Source organism: Triturus cristatus, chromosome 8 (genome assembly GCF_964204655.1).
Source record: "Triturus cristatus chromosome 8, aTriCri1.1, whole genome shotgun sequence".
NCBI lineage: Eukaryota > Metazoa > Chordata > Amphibia > Caudata > Salamandridae > Triturus > Triturus cristatus.
In genome coordinates, this window is record NC_140591.1 from 1379753342 (window position 1) to 1379766815 (window position 13474).

General features: G+C 39.7%; 1 protein-coding gene across 3 annotated transcripts in view; it reads left to right on the forward strand.

Moving 5' to 3' along the window:
• USP16 (ubiquitin specific peptidase 16) overlaps positions 1-13474 on the forward strand; it is a 337101-nt gene that overhangs the window by 69396 nt on the left and 254231 nt on the right. For all 3 annotated transcript variants that reach the window (XM_085623085.1, XM_085623084.1, XM_085623086.1), the window contains exons 4-6: positions 3175-3278; positions 7040-7155; positions 12197-12393. In XM_085623085.1, coding sequence (XP_085479211.1) covers positions 3175-3278; positions 7040-7155; positions 12197-12393 — 417 coding nt within the window. The remainder of the gene's footprint in view (positions 1-3174; positions 3279-7039; positions 7156-12196; positions 12394-13474) is intronic.

A 13474-nucleotide genomic window follows, 5' to 3' on the forward strand; every position in this document is an offset into this window, starting at 1 on the left:
TGAGGCTCTCTGGTCGGCTAGCTTGCACAAAAACATAACATTAAATATGCTCTTCTGGCCATGTCGGATTCCACAATGATAATACTTTATCAGTAAGGCCTAAGTGATCCCACCATCTGGGAAACTGATAGTGCTCAGTGATATCCTAAGAGTTGCTTAATTGTCATGCCACTTGAATATCACAAAACACACAAGACGATGGACGGAATGTTGCACATTGGCAAAGCATTCACCCCCAGTCACAGATCTGGGTTTAATCCATCGTTATTTTGCTCACCACGCTACCCCAGTTCAGACATGGCCATATGCAAATCAGTCTTGACCCTGTGCCTCATGGGAACAGTCCAGCCCGAACTGCCAAGCCATGTCTTTCCTGGACCGGAATCAAGCATCCTAGGACCAGTTTCGGGGATTCACCCCTCTTCAGCCAGGATAGCTTGACTCCAGTGGCGTAGTGAGCACGGGACCCCCGTCTGGGCATACCCTTCCCATAGGGCGAACAGCAAAATTATGGACGGAATGTTGCACATTGGCAAAACATTCACCACCAGTCACAGATCTGGGTTTAATCCATCGTTATTTTGCTCACCACGCCACCCCAGTTCAGACATGACTGGACTGTTCCCATGGGGCACAGGGTCAAGCCTGATTTGCATATGGCTGGGTCCAAACTGGAATGGCATGGTGAGCAAAAAACCGATGGATTTAGGCCCAGATCTCTGTACTGGGGTGAATGTATGACATTGTTCTGCATTCTGTCCATCAACAGTTCTTTTTGTTGTTTTTGCATTTGTTACCCCGAGTGGTACGGGTATGCTCAGACGTGAGTCCCGTGCTTTCCATGCCACTGGAATCAAGCTATCCTGGCTGAAGAGGGGTGAAACCCCGAAACCGGTCCTAGGATGATTGTTTCCAGTTCAGGGAGGACCTGGCCTGGCAGTTCGGGCTGGACTGTTCCCATGGGGCACAGGGTCAAGCCTGATTTGCATATGGCTGGGTCCAAACTGGAATGGCATGGTGAGCAAAAAAACGATGGATTTAGGCCCAGATCTCTGTACTGGGGTGAATGTATGACATTGTTCTGCATTCTGTCCATCAACAGTTCTTTTTGCACTTGAATATCACTTGAATATCACAGCATCCTTAACAAGCCTCACTCAAGGGGTAACAGTGGCCACAAATAAGTGGCCACTGTTACCCCTTGAGGGAAAAACTTACCCAGTGGGGCTGCAATGCACAGGTCTCCACAGACTTTGTCGACGGAAGCTGAGCTGGGATATTACAGTAGATGTGTCTATCACCTATCTATTGGGTAATGGGGATGTAGTAGCCTGCTTGACCCTCTAAACTCAACTGTGATAGGTGTTTGATAGGATTATGCAGAACCCTGACCACATATTCCAGGATATGGAGAGACCTGAAACATTGCTGTTGATTAAGGTTTTTCTTTTTATTTAGTTTTCTTTGTCCCTTTGAGGGATTATGGTTCTTGCTGTGCTGTGGTTTGGGACATATTCTGAGATGGGAAGCAAGGAGACAGGTGTCCGTGCTGTTGCCTACTGTGTTGCATTGGTAAACCATGGCTGTTTTCTGTAATTCCATTGATCAAAAAGTGTTTCTTGGCCTTGTAGTGCAGAAGCAGGTGATGCTGAAGGGAGCATATGGACACAAATATTACATTTTCGGATTGATTGCATACGACTGTACATATAAGTATGCGACTTTGTGTCCATTGCGCTCCTTCACTTGCCATTTCTTTGGCCAGGTATGTTAAGTTCTTCATGTCAGACTACGTTATGAGTTGATGCTCTGGATCTTACCTTATACATCATGCGATACAAATAGTTCCTACATGAAACACAAATTGTGGAGGAGTAACATTTCAAAAAGATAGAGAGGACACTTTGATATCACATCATACTACACCTGTTTCGAGGGGTGGGTATATGGATCATCCCCCTGTCTGTTGTCAATTTCTCAATCAATACTCGATCTGTTAGGTAGATATGACCTGCTGGTTGGTTAATTTGACTGGGCCTATGTTTGCATGCATGACATACATGCATTGTATGTGAATATAGTTTCTTTCCAGACAGTATCCGAAAATTATTTGGTCAGATTATTTCAATTGAGGAATTGAGGGGTAAATAAATCTTTTATATAGGCACCCTCCCGCAAGCCCCCCCAAAAAAATATGCCAATGAAACGTGAGGCATTCTAGGACATTGGACTTGTAGATATAGGGAGAGAAAATCATAATGGAGTCAGTATGTACTAATTCTAGTCCCCAGCCTATATTATCTTATAAAAAATGACTGTCTGTGTCTTGTGAATTTGGATCTAGCGTTAAGCGAGGATCCTAACCATTACTCCCCATTGATGGGGCTTTTTACTTGGGACTTCCCAAACTGGGTTACTGTAGCAAATTGCAAACCCAAAAGGGAATTCATTAGTGTTTTTTCTGGTAATCCCAACCTCTGAAAACACCTGTTGGACATATTGAGGGAATAAAAAGTTTATATGTGTTCACAAAATTGGAGAAACTGCGCGTGTCAAAGTGAAAGCCCCAAGAAAGACTCCATGTGATGCAGAGCTGCCTCTGGAGGCTTATTTAACATACATCAGCTCTTTCTCATACAAAGTAAAAGGGAGGTAATTTTGGAACTGTGGGAGATACGGTCGGGACCGCTTAATGCGTTCTGAGGGTTTATGTGGTTTTAGAACTGGAAGCTGTATAGTCACTTTGGGAGTATTGGGTTTTGGGTTTAAGATTGGTAAGGCTTTTCATAAAATTATGTGGACAGGCCATGAAACCTGAGAGGGGAGTTGGCTTAGGAATGTGTATCCACTAGGTGGGGGATGGGGAGAGATTTGAGGTGGGCATACCATGAAGGGAGGGTGGGCGGGGGTGAAGTGTATCGAATTGTATTTTTTTTAAGTGCATATGAGCACCATTCATTTTTAATGTGGCCAAATTAACCAAAAATATTAGTTTTATTGTCTGTTTCTTTTATTTGCAGAAAATATTTATTTAACGCATAGTCATTTGGTAATATGTTAAGCTTAAAACAATTAATGATTTAATGCTATTCAGTCATAGTTTAAAATATTGTTTACATATTGATTTTCTTATTTTTTTGTAAACATATTTTGTGGCATAAATTGCTCTTGCAGGGCTGTGACCGAAATTCCCAGGAAAAGCACGCCTTACAGCATTATAACAAGCCTCGGTCAGACTGTCATTGTTTGGTTCTAAATTTGGACAACTGGAGTGTCTGGTAAGTTTATCTCGGAGTAAGTATACTTTAAATGAGTAAGACTACTAAGGCACGTAAGCCATGCTTTAGAATCGAATCATATCTTTTACATGGGTATGCAGCTTTGTATTTTTTTTTTTTTGTTTATAATTTTATACGAGGCAACCTAGGCCAGCAAGGTGTTGGTTTCCTTTACAATATTATTTATTATAGTTCTAAATTGTATTTATATAGTGTTTATTTCTCTTGACGAGACATTGACGCACTTTGCGACGAGCAGCACTCTACTCCGGAACACCCAATTAGGGGTAAATAGGTAGTTGATTTGTAATATGTGCTTCCTTTTCCTTGTAGGATTAGTTGTGTTAAGTTTGTTAAGTATATGCTCTTGACATCTTGTGCATTTACCCTAGGCTGTTGAATACCGATAGCTTCATTGAAGTGGATTTGTAAAGGGAAGATGCGAGATGTTAAGGGAGTGGTGGACATGTGCACCTGTTATTTGGATGAATTAGATAGAAAGTGAGAAGAGTTTGAAAATCATGTCTGGGAGTCGATTGTAGTCAGAAAGGTAATGGACGAGTCGGAGAGTGGAGGGAAAGGCAGCGGTGTAATGGTTTTCTGTTTTTATATTTTTAAAGAAAAATTCATATGTACATATACACAAACATATACATTGGGATAAACCTCATGCATATGTAATACATTACAGTATAAGGTCACATGACAACACATGTGGGCAACCACAGCATGTACAGAAATTTCAAACCCAGTTATCCATCACCTGTGTATGTACTATTTAGGCATTCATGACCAGTCCATGGCAATTCCAAGGTTTCTTTCCTCCTTATATATTTTTGGTGGTGGTCCTAGATTATCAGTCCAGGCGCAGAAAGGGTCATGTGTTTTTAGTTTTGGATGTGTTCAATTTGAACTTGCTCCATTTTATTCACTGGTCAACCGCCCAGAGGCTTCTAAAGATTTTGGAGTTTCCTGTGTCTTTGGGGCTTTCCAATTTGTTAAATATCTTTTTGTCATCTGTAGTTATAGCAGGTAAATGCAGAAACATTGATTAATTCTAGTAAGGATTTCTTGTAGGTGTTAAAAATGAAGGGTGTAAGGATACCGCCTTAAGGAGCCCCTGCTTTTATGGTCTGGAATCGTGATAAGAAAGCAGGAGCATTTATCACATCTGTTCTATTGTGTAGGTAAAAATGGGATCCAAGTGAGAAAGGTAACTTCCTTGAGTCTTAGGATTGGTGTGTCATGATTGACTGTGTCAAATGCAGCTAAGTGGTCCAAGAAAAGTAATGCAGCAACCTCATTGTGGTCCGCTGTATTTTTAAGGTTGTTCTAAATGGAAATTAGTGCTGATTCTGTGGGCTCTTCCTGCAAGGAATCATGTTTGGAAGTCAGAGTGTAGGAAGTTTTATCAAATTAATAATGAAATCTGGGCCAGAGCTGGTATTTCTATAAGCTTGCCTAGGAATGATCTGTTTGCTATAGAGCTGTAACTGCTGGGGTCTTGTGGGACCGTGTTTGTTTTGTTCAGTAATGGGCGTACTTATGCCTTTTTTAATTCTTTTCCTGTTGTTAAGGTGTTGTTGATTAGTGTTCTGAATGGCAAGTTCCATAATAAACCTCAGGATTTTTGTCATCTACACATCATTTTATCAACTGAACCCAAACTATGCCACCAGACATCGAATCAAATGGTGCGCTATAGTAGATGGAACTCTCTACCAGTTTGATGTTGCAAGTAGACAATAGGTGCTCTGGGTACATTTGGTATTGAAGGAATATGTGGACAGTGCAGGCAGGGCATGTTAAAGGCTTGCACTCCCCCATGCAGTGCAGCATCCAGTAGTTGCACTTTAAACAACCTGTAAAGCCAACTTTCTTGGGAGACACTGAAATGCGTCAGATGGAGTGGGTCTGAATGAAGGAGACTTGTTTAATTAGCTCAGACAGGATGAAAGCACGTCTTGTCCATTGTTGCACTGTTGCTAGGCGATGTAAACAATGGAGTTGTAATTGACCCCTGCTTATATAGTTTTTTTTTTTTTAAACCTGATTTTATTGGCTTTTCAGATAGTCAGTATACATTAGGTCTCATCCATATTATGCATATACAATTAGGTATAAGCCCTCTGACATGCTCTAACCTTAACACTAATAAACTCCCCCCCGCTTTAGTTGCATTCAGTTCCAGATAGTTTTCTCATCAGCCATTGCGCTCATGTTATTGATTTTACTTTTATTCTGGGTGTTATAGAGCTCATATCACTATGGCGGCATCATCAGGTCCATCATCTGGTCGGTCTGTCCCTGGTCTACCAATTTGTTTCCCCCCTTCTTCTCAGTCTGGTACTACTGGTTATATAATTGCTGCCTCCTCTGCATGGGTCAGCTAATATTAAGGGGTGGAATCAGAATGCACTTCGCTGCAACGCATACATACAATACTGTCCAGGTGTTGCAGTGGAAGCACCTCTCTGAAGCTCCTATCTGCACAAGCAAAAATCCATTCTTTGTGCATGAGTTACAATGACCTGTAGCTGCCAGGCTAGCTGACAACAAACAGTTCTCTCTCCCTCTCCCTTCATGTTAATCATTTAAGCTGTGGCAGTCAGTTAAAACTTTATTGAGGAGGACCTAAAAATGGGTGCTTTAAATACACGTTACATAAATGTTTGATGTCGTCTGTAGTTATTACAATAATTTGTACCAACCCACCTACTTGGTATTGTTTTTTTATTGAGACACAAGTGAACATAAAGCATATTGTTCCCTATTATAGGGGACATTTGTGTTGACATGAAAATGCTGCTTCTGCTAGAAAATTAGCAGTAGGATAAATGCATAACTTGCATAAGTGGCCTTCCTTTATTTACCGGTATGCCTCCCTTTCAGGGTTGTGATATAGGTTTTCTTGGTTAAAGAAAAGCCCACAAGCTGCAGTGTTGGCCTTCCCCAATACCCTGTGTTTATATGAAGCCACATGTGTGATAGTAAGGGAAATCATGAAGATTTTTTTTTTTTTTAACTGGCTAACGTTGATGTTTTTCTGTTTTGTATTATTGTTGTGTGCAGCCCACAGAAAAGTTATTCACTTAATAGATTTTTATTTAAAAAAAATAGGATGGCGATTTGTTAGTAAAAACCAATAGAGAGACTTGGCATATATTTTGTTTCACACACCGATATTGATAGAATTCAATTCTAGCTACACAGCCGTTTAGTTTTGATATTATTTAGATTTTACATGACTTATAGTCATAAATAGTTTGTAGAATAGAAGACAGTTACCTTTATTCAAAATTATGCCAACATTTTCGCATTGTGCAGTTTTAGGTTTGAATATATCATAATCATTCTTTATAGGAAGTATGTTAATGCATGTATAACCTTCAAAATATAAGATATATCCCCACCTATAAGGGGGGACACTCTTTGTTGCTTAAATATGTCGGAAAGCATTTTAGTTTTTTTGCACATGTTCAATTAAAACTGCAATTTTTTTGTGTCAGAATATTAAAAAGCCATAGTGGAAACATGACGAATCATGTGTTGCCATGCATTATTTATTACACAAAATAACTTATTTCATTTTAACATCAATGTGTGGAAAAGGCGGAACATGAGGTGTAAAAAAACAAACCACTGCAATAAAAGGGTCTTTTTCACTCTGTGAAAGCAGAACAAGAGCGCTAAAGAGGATATAAGCATGTTTCATTTCTTTGATTATTTTTGTGTTCTTCAAACTCCCTTGGTGGAGATAGGTGCTACCTGTGTGATGATGAAGTGCCATACAACAGCTCAACTCGGTTAGGACAGCTTGTGGATTATGTCCGTAAAGAAACAAATAAACAAACCCGTGTTCAGACTTCTAAAATAGGTAAGTACTGTACAAGAAGCATTTAACAAATTACGACCTAGTTCATTGCTCTTATAATCAACGACCTGGGTCACTTTTGTAACACAAATTCATGCATTGCACGGGCATTTCTATATGTACTTTTTTCTAAGTATATTTTTCTTTACCGTGCCCTTTTTCCATGTCCATCCTCTGGCAAAATGTATCTCTTTCTAGATTAGCTCATTCTATATGTCGTCTACCCAGCATTACAGAAAGTTGGACCGTAATCTACAGTAATGTTTTAGTTGTCAAGTAGCTAGATTTAAATACTTGTAAGTTTTGATAGCAGGGTTGACCTCTAGATGCCTGACGCCTGTGGTCCTATAGTAACAAAAACTCACATTAACCATGTAGCTCTCTAAACAAACCACAAGAATTTTGTTGTCATTTTGAAGAGGCTGTTGAGAATTTTTCCTTTTCTAGCCCCTGGCCATTAAAAAGAAAGCATGCCATCAGCATTGAGGATGGCAAAAACCTGCATTTGGAACTTTGTGGTCTGCCGGATTAGTCCAGTTTTTCTTTGACACACAGTCTTCGGAGATATTACGGTTGAGGCCAAGTTATCTAGACTTTTTGGCAGTAATATCTATATATTTAGTGAGAAAACCATTGGGAACGTTGAAGTAATCTCACATAGGTGTACCACTTAGGGTTATTTCCAACATTGTTAAGTGTCCCTCCCTTGGAAAGGCAGCTTTAAACCTATAACTCTGGCCACTTTACAGTCCTGTCTGATTTTTTTAAGATTGTCGATTTTCATTTATAGATCTAAATATCTACAGATTTTGTAAATCAAAATCTGTCATTTGCACCTTCAGATAGCTCTGTGTGCATGCCATAAACTAAGCTTGTGTGCCTAAAAACTTTGTGAATCTGACCACTTAAGGCCAGTTTAATAGTAGATTCTGCATTACTCAACATCATGTCCGGTGCAAAGGAACACCTCTATGACCATCACTTGCACTTGGGCAGAGCACCGCTCGTGCCTGAGTCTAATTCCTGCTACCATCTCGCAAGTCTTCTGCCAGAACTGCTGGCAGGACTTTCCCTTAATTTAAGGGGCTGTTGCACAGTGACGGGAGAATGGCGAAGTTGATGGCAGATGTTATCATGGTGGTACAAGCACCATGATGCTGATTGACTTGCTGGATGCTGCCTTTCCTGCGATGACCATAGCTTCTCGGGGTGCAGGGATGATGTAAGCCATGCAGCCTTGTCCAAGGTTCAGGGAATGGCAAGGGATTACATTGCATGTACGTTATACTAGACTCCTGAATACCATAGAAGATCAGGTAAGGATTTCTGCCAGGTTCGAACTGTTGGAACCCACCACCAACAACCTTTTTCCCAAGCATTTTTCCTCTGTGACAGACCATGTGAAAATTGTCACTCCAGTAACCTAACCACTATTTACCTGGTGGGTGTTTTGTGGGCTGCTTCTGGGGTCATGTGGAGATACCTCTATCTGTCAGTTTCCTAGTCTCTTTCTCCACGTCTAGGAGGCAGGAGACCAGTCTTTATGCGTAGGGAGTCTCTCCTTGCCAGTGACAAAATAAAGAGGCCTGTGGCTTTTGCATTTGGAATTTTCATGTGAGTTAGGCTCAGGACAAAACCCGAAAAATGTATTTTTGCACACGATGGTGGCTAATGAGCAAACAAAGGTTAGTCTTTATCTCAGTTGGAATAGAGTTCCAGATGTACGCACACTTCCATAGAAGGACTGTGTAAAACAACAGTATGTTTTAATGAATGACTCTTCTAGAAAGATGAGCTTCCTGGAGAGCACTGTCCTCCAGAAATGGCCAATTTGTGAGCCAGTAAGCTTTGGTTGCCTTAGGGCAGTGTATGCACTTTGAAACTCCTATTAAATAACCTTTTGGATCCAGTCAATGGAGTGTGATGAATAGTCTGGAAATGTGGTCAGATTATTTAATCCATGACACCAGGTTTGTGGTACTCAGCCTTCAGATAGGCAACATAAACTTGAGGTATGGTTTAGAAAAGAGTGAGCATAATCGTGCATAGATAAAACTAAAGATTGCACTACAGTGTTGAAGTGTGATCCTGGAGTAAATCTTTTTGTCCCACTTCATCTGAGTTGATGTTGTGCTCTCATTGTTTGTGAGTCGGTATGCTCCCTCAGATTAGGATATTTTTTGCCAAGCAAAAGTCCAAAGATTTAGTGCATTTAATAAGGCTTGTAATCAAGAAACATTTGGGCTGGATCAGAGTGAATTTTAGGTGGTCACTCAACATCCATGATGGTATATCTTACAAAATCTGGAGAAGGTGGGTTATGCCATTAGGTGAAATATTTTCATTTGCAGCTGGTAGCGTCAATATATAAATGGCAAGAGATGTTGAAGTGAGGCGAAATCCAAGAGAATTGATATAAAGATTGTAAAGCGTTGGAGAAAGATTTGAATCTTGGACACACCTTGAACAAGAGAGGAGGTATCAGACAAGGTGTCGAAATATTTTTATGTGCTGGGAGTTATTCTCTTAATAGGAGAAAATCCAGTTGAGGACCGTCCTGACCTTTCTGGTTAAGTAGTGTGAGCGAGCAAAAATCCCTTCTAATGCGGAAAGCCTAGTTAACCTGTAACATTGTATTCCCTGACAACAACTGCCTTTTAAGCCTGAATAATTTGTTTGTACCTATAAATTGTTTGACCTATATTACAACACAGCTTTCAAGTACTTTGCAGGGAATGTCAGATTAATCACAAACAAATTGTTGATCTTCCAGGTCTCTTCTTGTTTATGTTTTTTTATTGTCTTTTAGCAATGTAGTTACATGCAATAGTTACACTTTCAGAGTTCAAGTAGGCATCTCTTTATAAATTTACTACACCGTGGTGGATTTCTGACCTAGAAACGGGAAATCTTGTCATTGTTTGGGAGCAAAAGTAGCAGTTCTGTTTTGTGGATTTCCTCCTCAGCAGACAGGGAGAAACTGTCACATATTTCATTCGGGTTGATTACCATCACATTGTAGGCAGCATAACAGTTTACAGTTAATTAAATGTGGCCCTATTTTTTAAAATAATTTTCGTGGGCCATCTACAGGTTCAAGGTATTTGGAAGAGGAATTTTGATCCTAAAGTTATTCAGGGATCTTGATAAGTTTCCTTTTCTTATTCACATCATTGGTAGGCCATGAAGAGGATTGATTTTAGTTTTTGTCTCTTGTTCCTTGAAAAAAGGATTGTAACTCAGAAGAACCTGTTATCAAGGATATATTAATGTGTTCGTTCTCACTCACCTTGTGTTCGAGTGTTTTCAATCGCAGTAGATAATGGTGAATTAAAAGGTGGTTTGAACAGCGTACAGGAGACTGGATTGTTGACTTGAGAAACTGTCATAGGAATAAGCAAAGGCATTTATTATGCGATGCAATGGGATTCTGTTTAGAAAATTGTAATTTGTTATTTATTGCTATTTATAAATCTTAGTTCATTACTTAGCACAGGAGGCCCATAGTCTGCATAAGCTCTAAAGAGAGTAGATTCATCATTGATAAGTGTATCCAATTTATATATTGTTTTCTATACCCCACTTTTGGGCGTATAATTTGAAGAAAATTGACTGGAGTCTGTTCAGCCATGAGATAGGGACGATGGGTCAGTGCCGTCTTGCCCACAATTATGTCTTACCGGGAGAGTTGAGTCAAGTGCAAATTTAGAGCCTCAGGAGTAAATATTAAGTTAGTTGAGATAATGGTTGATGAGTGTTTTTGCAAAATGGAGCAGTCACAGGTGATGTAGGAGAACTGACACATAGATTTTGAAATTCTTGGGGAGGTTGTCCAAAATATATGGAAGATAACATGCAAGTGAAGGTTTTATGTGATTACTTGGTGAAAGGGAGAAGCTACATAAACCTGCTTCACAAAAAGCCTGTCAAGTGCATCATATCTTCTTTTATAATGTGAAGCTAAATCCCTTCTTTTCAAATGCATTTTAAAAATGACCCTCCAGCTAGAGCAACATGGTTCGCCTCCATTTGGAACAGAAAAAGAGCAATGCAAAGGTTATTTACAATTACTGTTACAGGCAAGTAGCTTTTGCTAATGTTGTTTTGTAGAATGTCTGTGTAGAAGTCACAAAGTCCTGTATTTGCCATAGTATAGAATCATTAAACATGGGTTATGGAGTGCATGATCATAGGTATTTAATATTGGTTTTACCTAATCTGGCTCACACGTGGAATGCCCAGTAGCCTAATCACCACCTCCATCTCCCTAAAGCTCACTTCCATCGCTCTCACTTCTCTTACACTACCGTAATGAAGCATTGTCAGATTTTGGCTTCAGAAAAATGTTGCCTACTTAGCTCCATTACTCTTGTTTTGTTTTTTTCTTTTTAAAACTGGTTCATGAAAAGTGCTTTCAGGCACTTAGCCCTACACGAGTGGCATTTTCCTATAAAAATTAGATGTGATCAATATAGTCTGTAGATAGAGGTGACATATTTTAATTCCAACTTTTATATAATTTTATGAGAAAAATAAAAGGCACTTCAGGATTCCACGCATAAGTGTGGCTATTCAGTGTAAATGACTTTGAGGAGAGGAGTTGGCCTAATGGCCAGGGCGGTCGACCTTGAATCTGGGTAACTGGTTTTGGGTCTCGGCAATGACACTGAACATCCTGTGATTCTGGGCAAATCCCTTAATCTCCTTGTGCCTAACAAAAATGAATGTGTCCTCATGTAATGCAACTGGTGCTATGTAAAGCGCTCTGATACCCGATTCGGGTCAAGTTTGTGCTATATAAAACTCTGTAAAAAAAATACCCATTATAAAAAAACTAGAATTACATGCGAGTAAACCTTTTCAGTGTTTATAAGCAAATGTGATGCAGCTGGTACAATGTCACCTGTACAGGCATTTGGCACCTTTGTCTATCTTTTATAGTCATAATAGTCTATCTGTATAGTAACTCACATTTTTCTAATCATGCTGTGACAAACGTGCGCTTCATCTCCATAATACATAGCTTGATGATATTTTTTTCCAGTTTTGAACGAACAAGAGAAGAAGGAGCCTGAAAATAAAAAACTTGAAAAAGACAGCAAAAATGAAAAAGAGAAGGTTAAACATGTTAGTGAAGTCAATGAAGCAAACGTTGCTGTTTCTATTGGTACCTACACAGAAGTGACTGTAAAAGGATTCAGTAACCTTGGAAACACATGCTTCTTTAATGCTGTAATGCAGGTAAGTTAACTTAAAACAATAAATTATGACTTTTGGAAGTCTAGCATATTTTTCCTTGCAAGAGGTAATAAATGGAGAACAAGTTAAAACATTGTACTAGTCTATACATTTCTCACATACTCATTGGTAACATGCACACCCGTTTCACTAATCACATGGTTAGGAGAGAAAATGTGCTTACCATAAATAGAAAGGCAGTAACCTGGACAAGGAAGAGTGAGCAGAGAGGGTAGCAAGGAGTAGAAGGGATTTTTTGAGTTGATAAGCACTGCATTGCAGCAGTAGGAAAGACACTACAAAGTGCAATGCACTCTGGAAATATTAAACTGGATAAGAAAATGGGAAAAGTTGCAAGAAGGGCTCCAGCAGGACGAGGAGGCGGGAGCCAACATGAGGGTAGAAAGAGGACACGAGTCATTCAACACAAAAAAGGCTGTAACTACCATTGGGGCATAGAGAGGAAATGGAAGCAAATGAAAAATAAGGCATTGACATACTTGAAATTAGAATGTAGATCCAAACATATATGTTAGCGACATGAAATCTGCTCACAGTGTGCAAGAGACCATCTATCACAGGAGGACAGATCAGAGGATGGATGGTGGATGATGGATTGATGGAAAACCGCAAATGATCTCTACCATTAATATTAATCTGGTAGCACTCGGTTGCATTTTTGTCCAGCAGTACCATGACAGATGGGGTTTAACCGTGTCAGTCCTTCATGATCTCTCCTGAAATGAACATGGCAGCCTGACCTGCACATGCTCTTAACAGGGCAAGCCAAACACATTTAAGCGTTATTAACCTTCATCACTAATTTGAAACTTGAGTTGCCAGGTATACTGAACTACAGGACTGTCCCCTCACCATGCTTGTTCTTTTTAAGGTGAGTCTCTGAGAAAAACACAAACAATGGGCAAAAATGTATGAATTAGTCTAAAGTGCTGGCTGCTAATTTGAGTATCTTTCCAGATACTTACCACGTTTTTCTTTTTCTATAGCACAAGTGGTTGAAACTTGGGCACTGATTACTAGTAGAGCGAATTTAGATGCAGAGATACCGGATGGGTCTAATAAG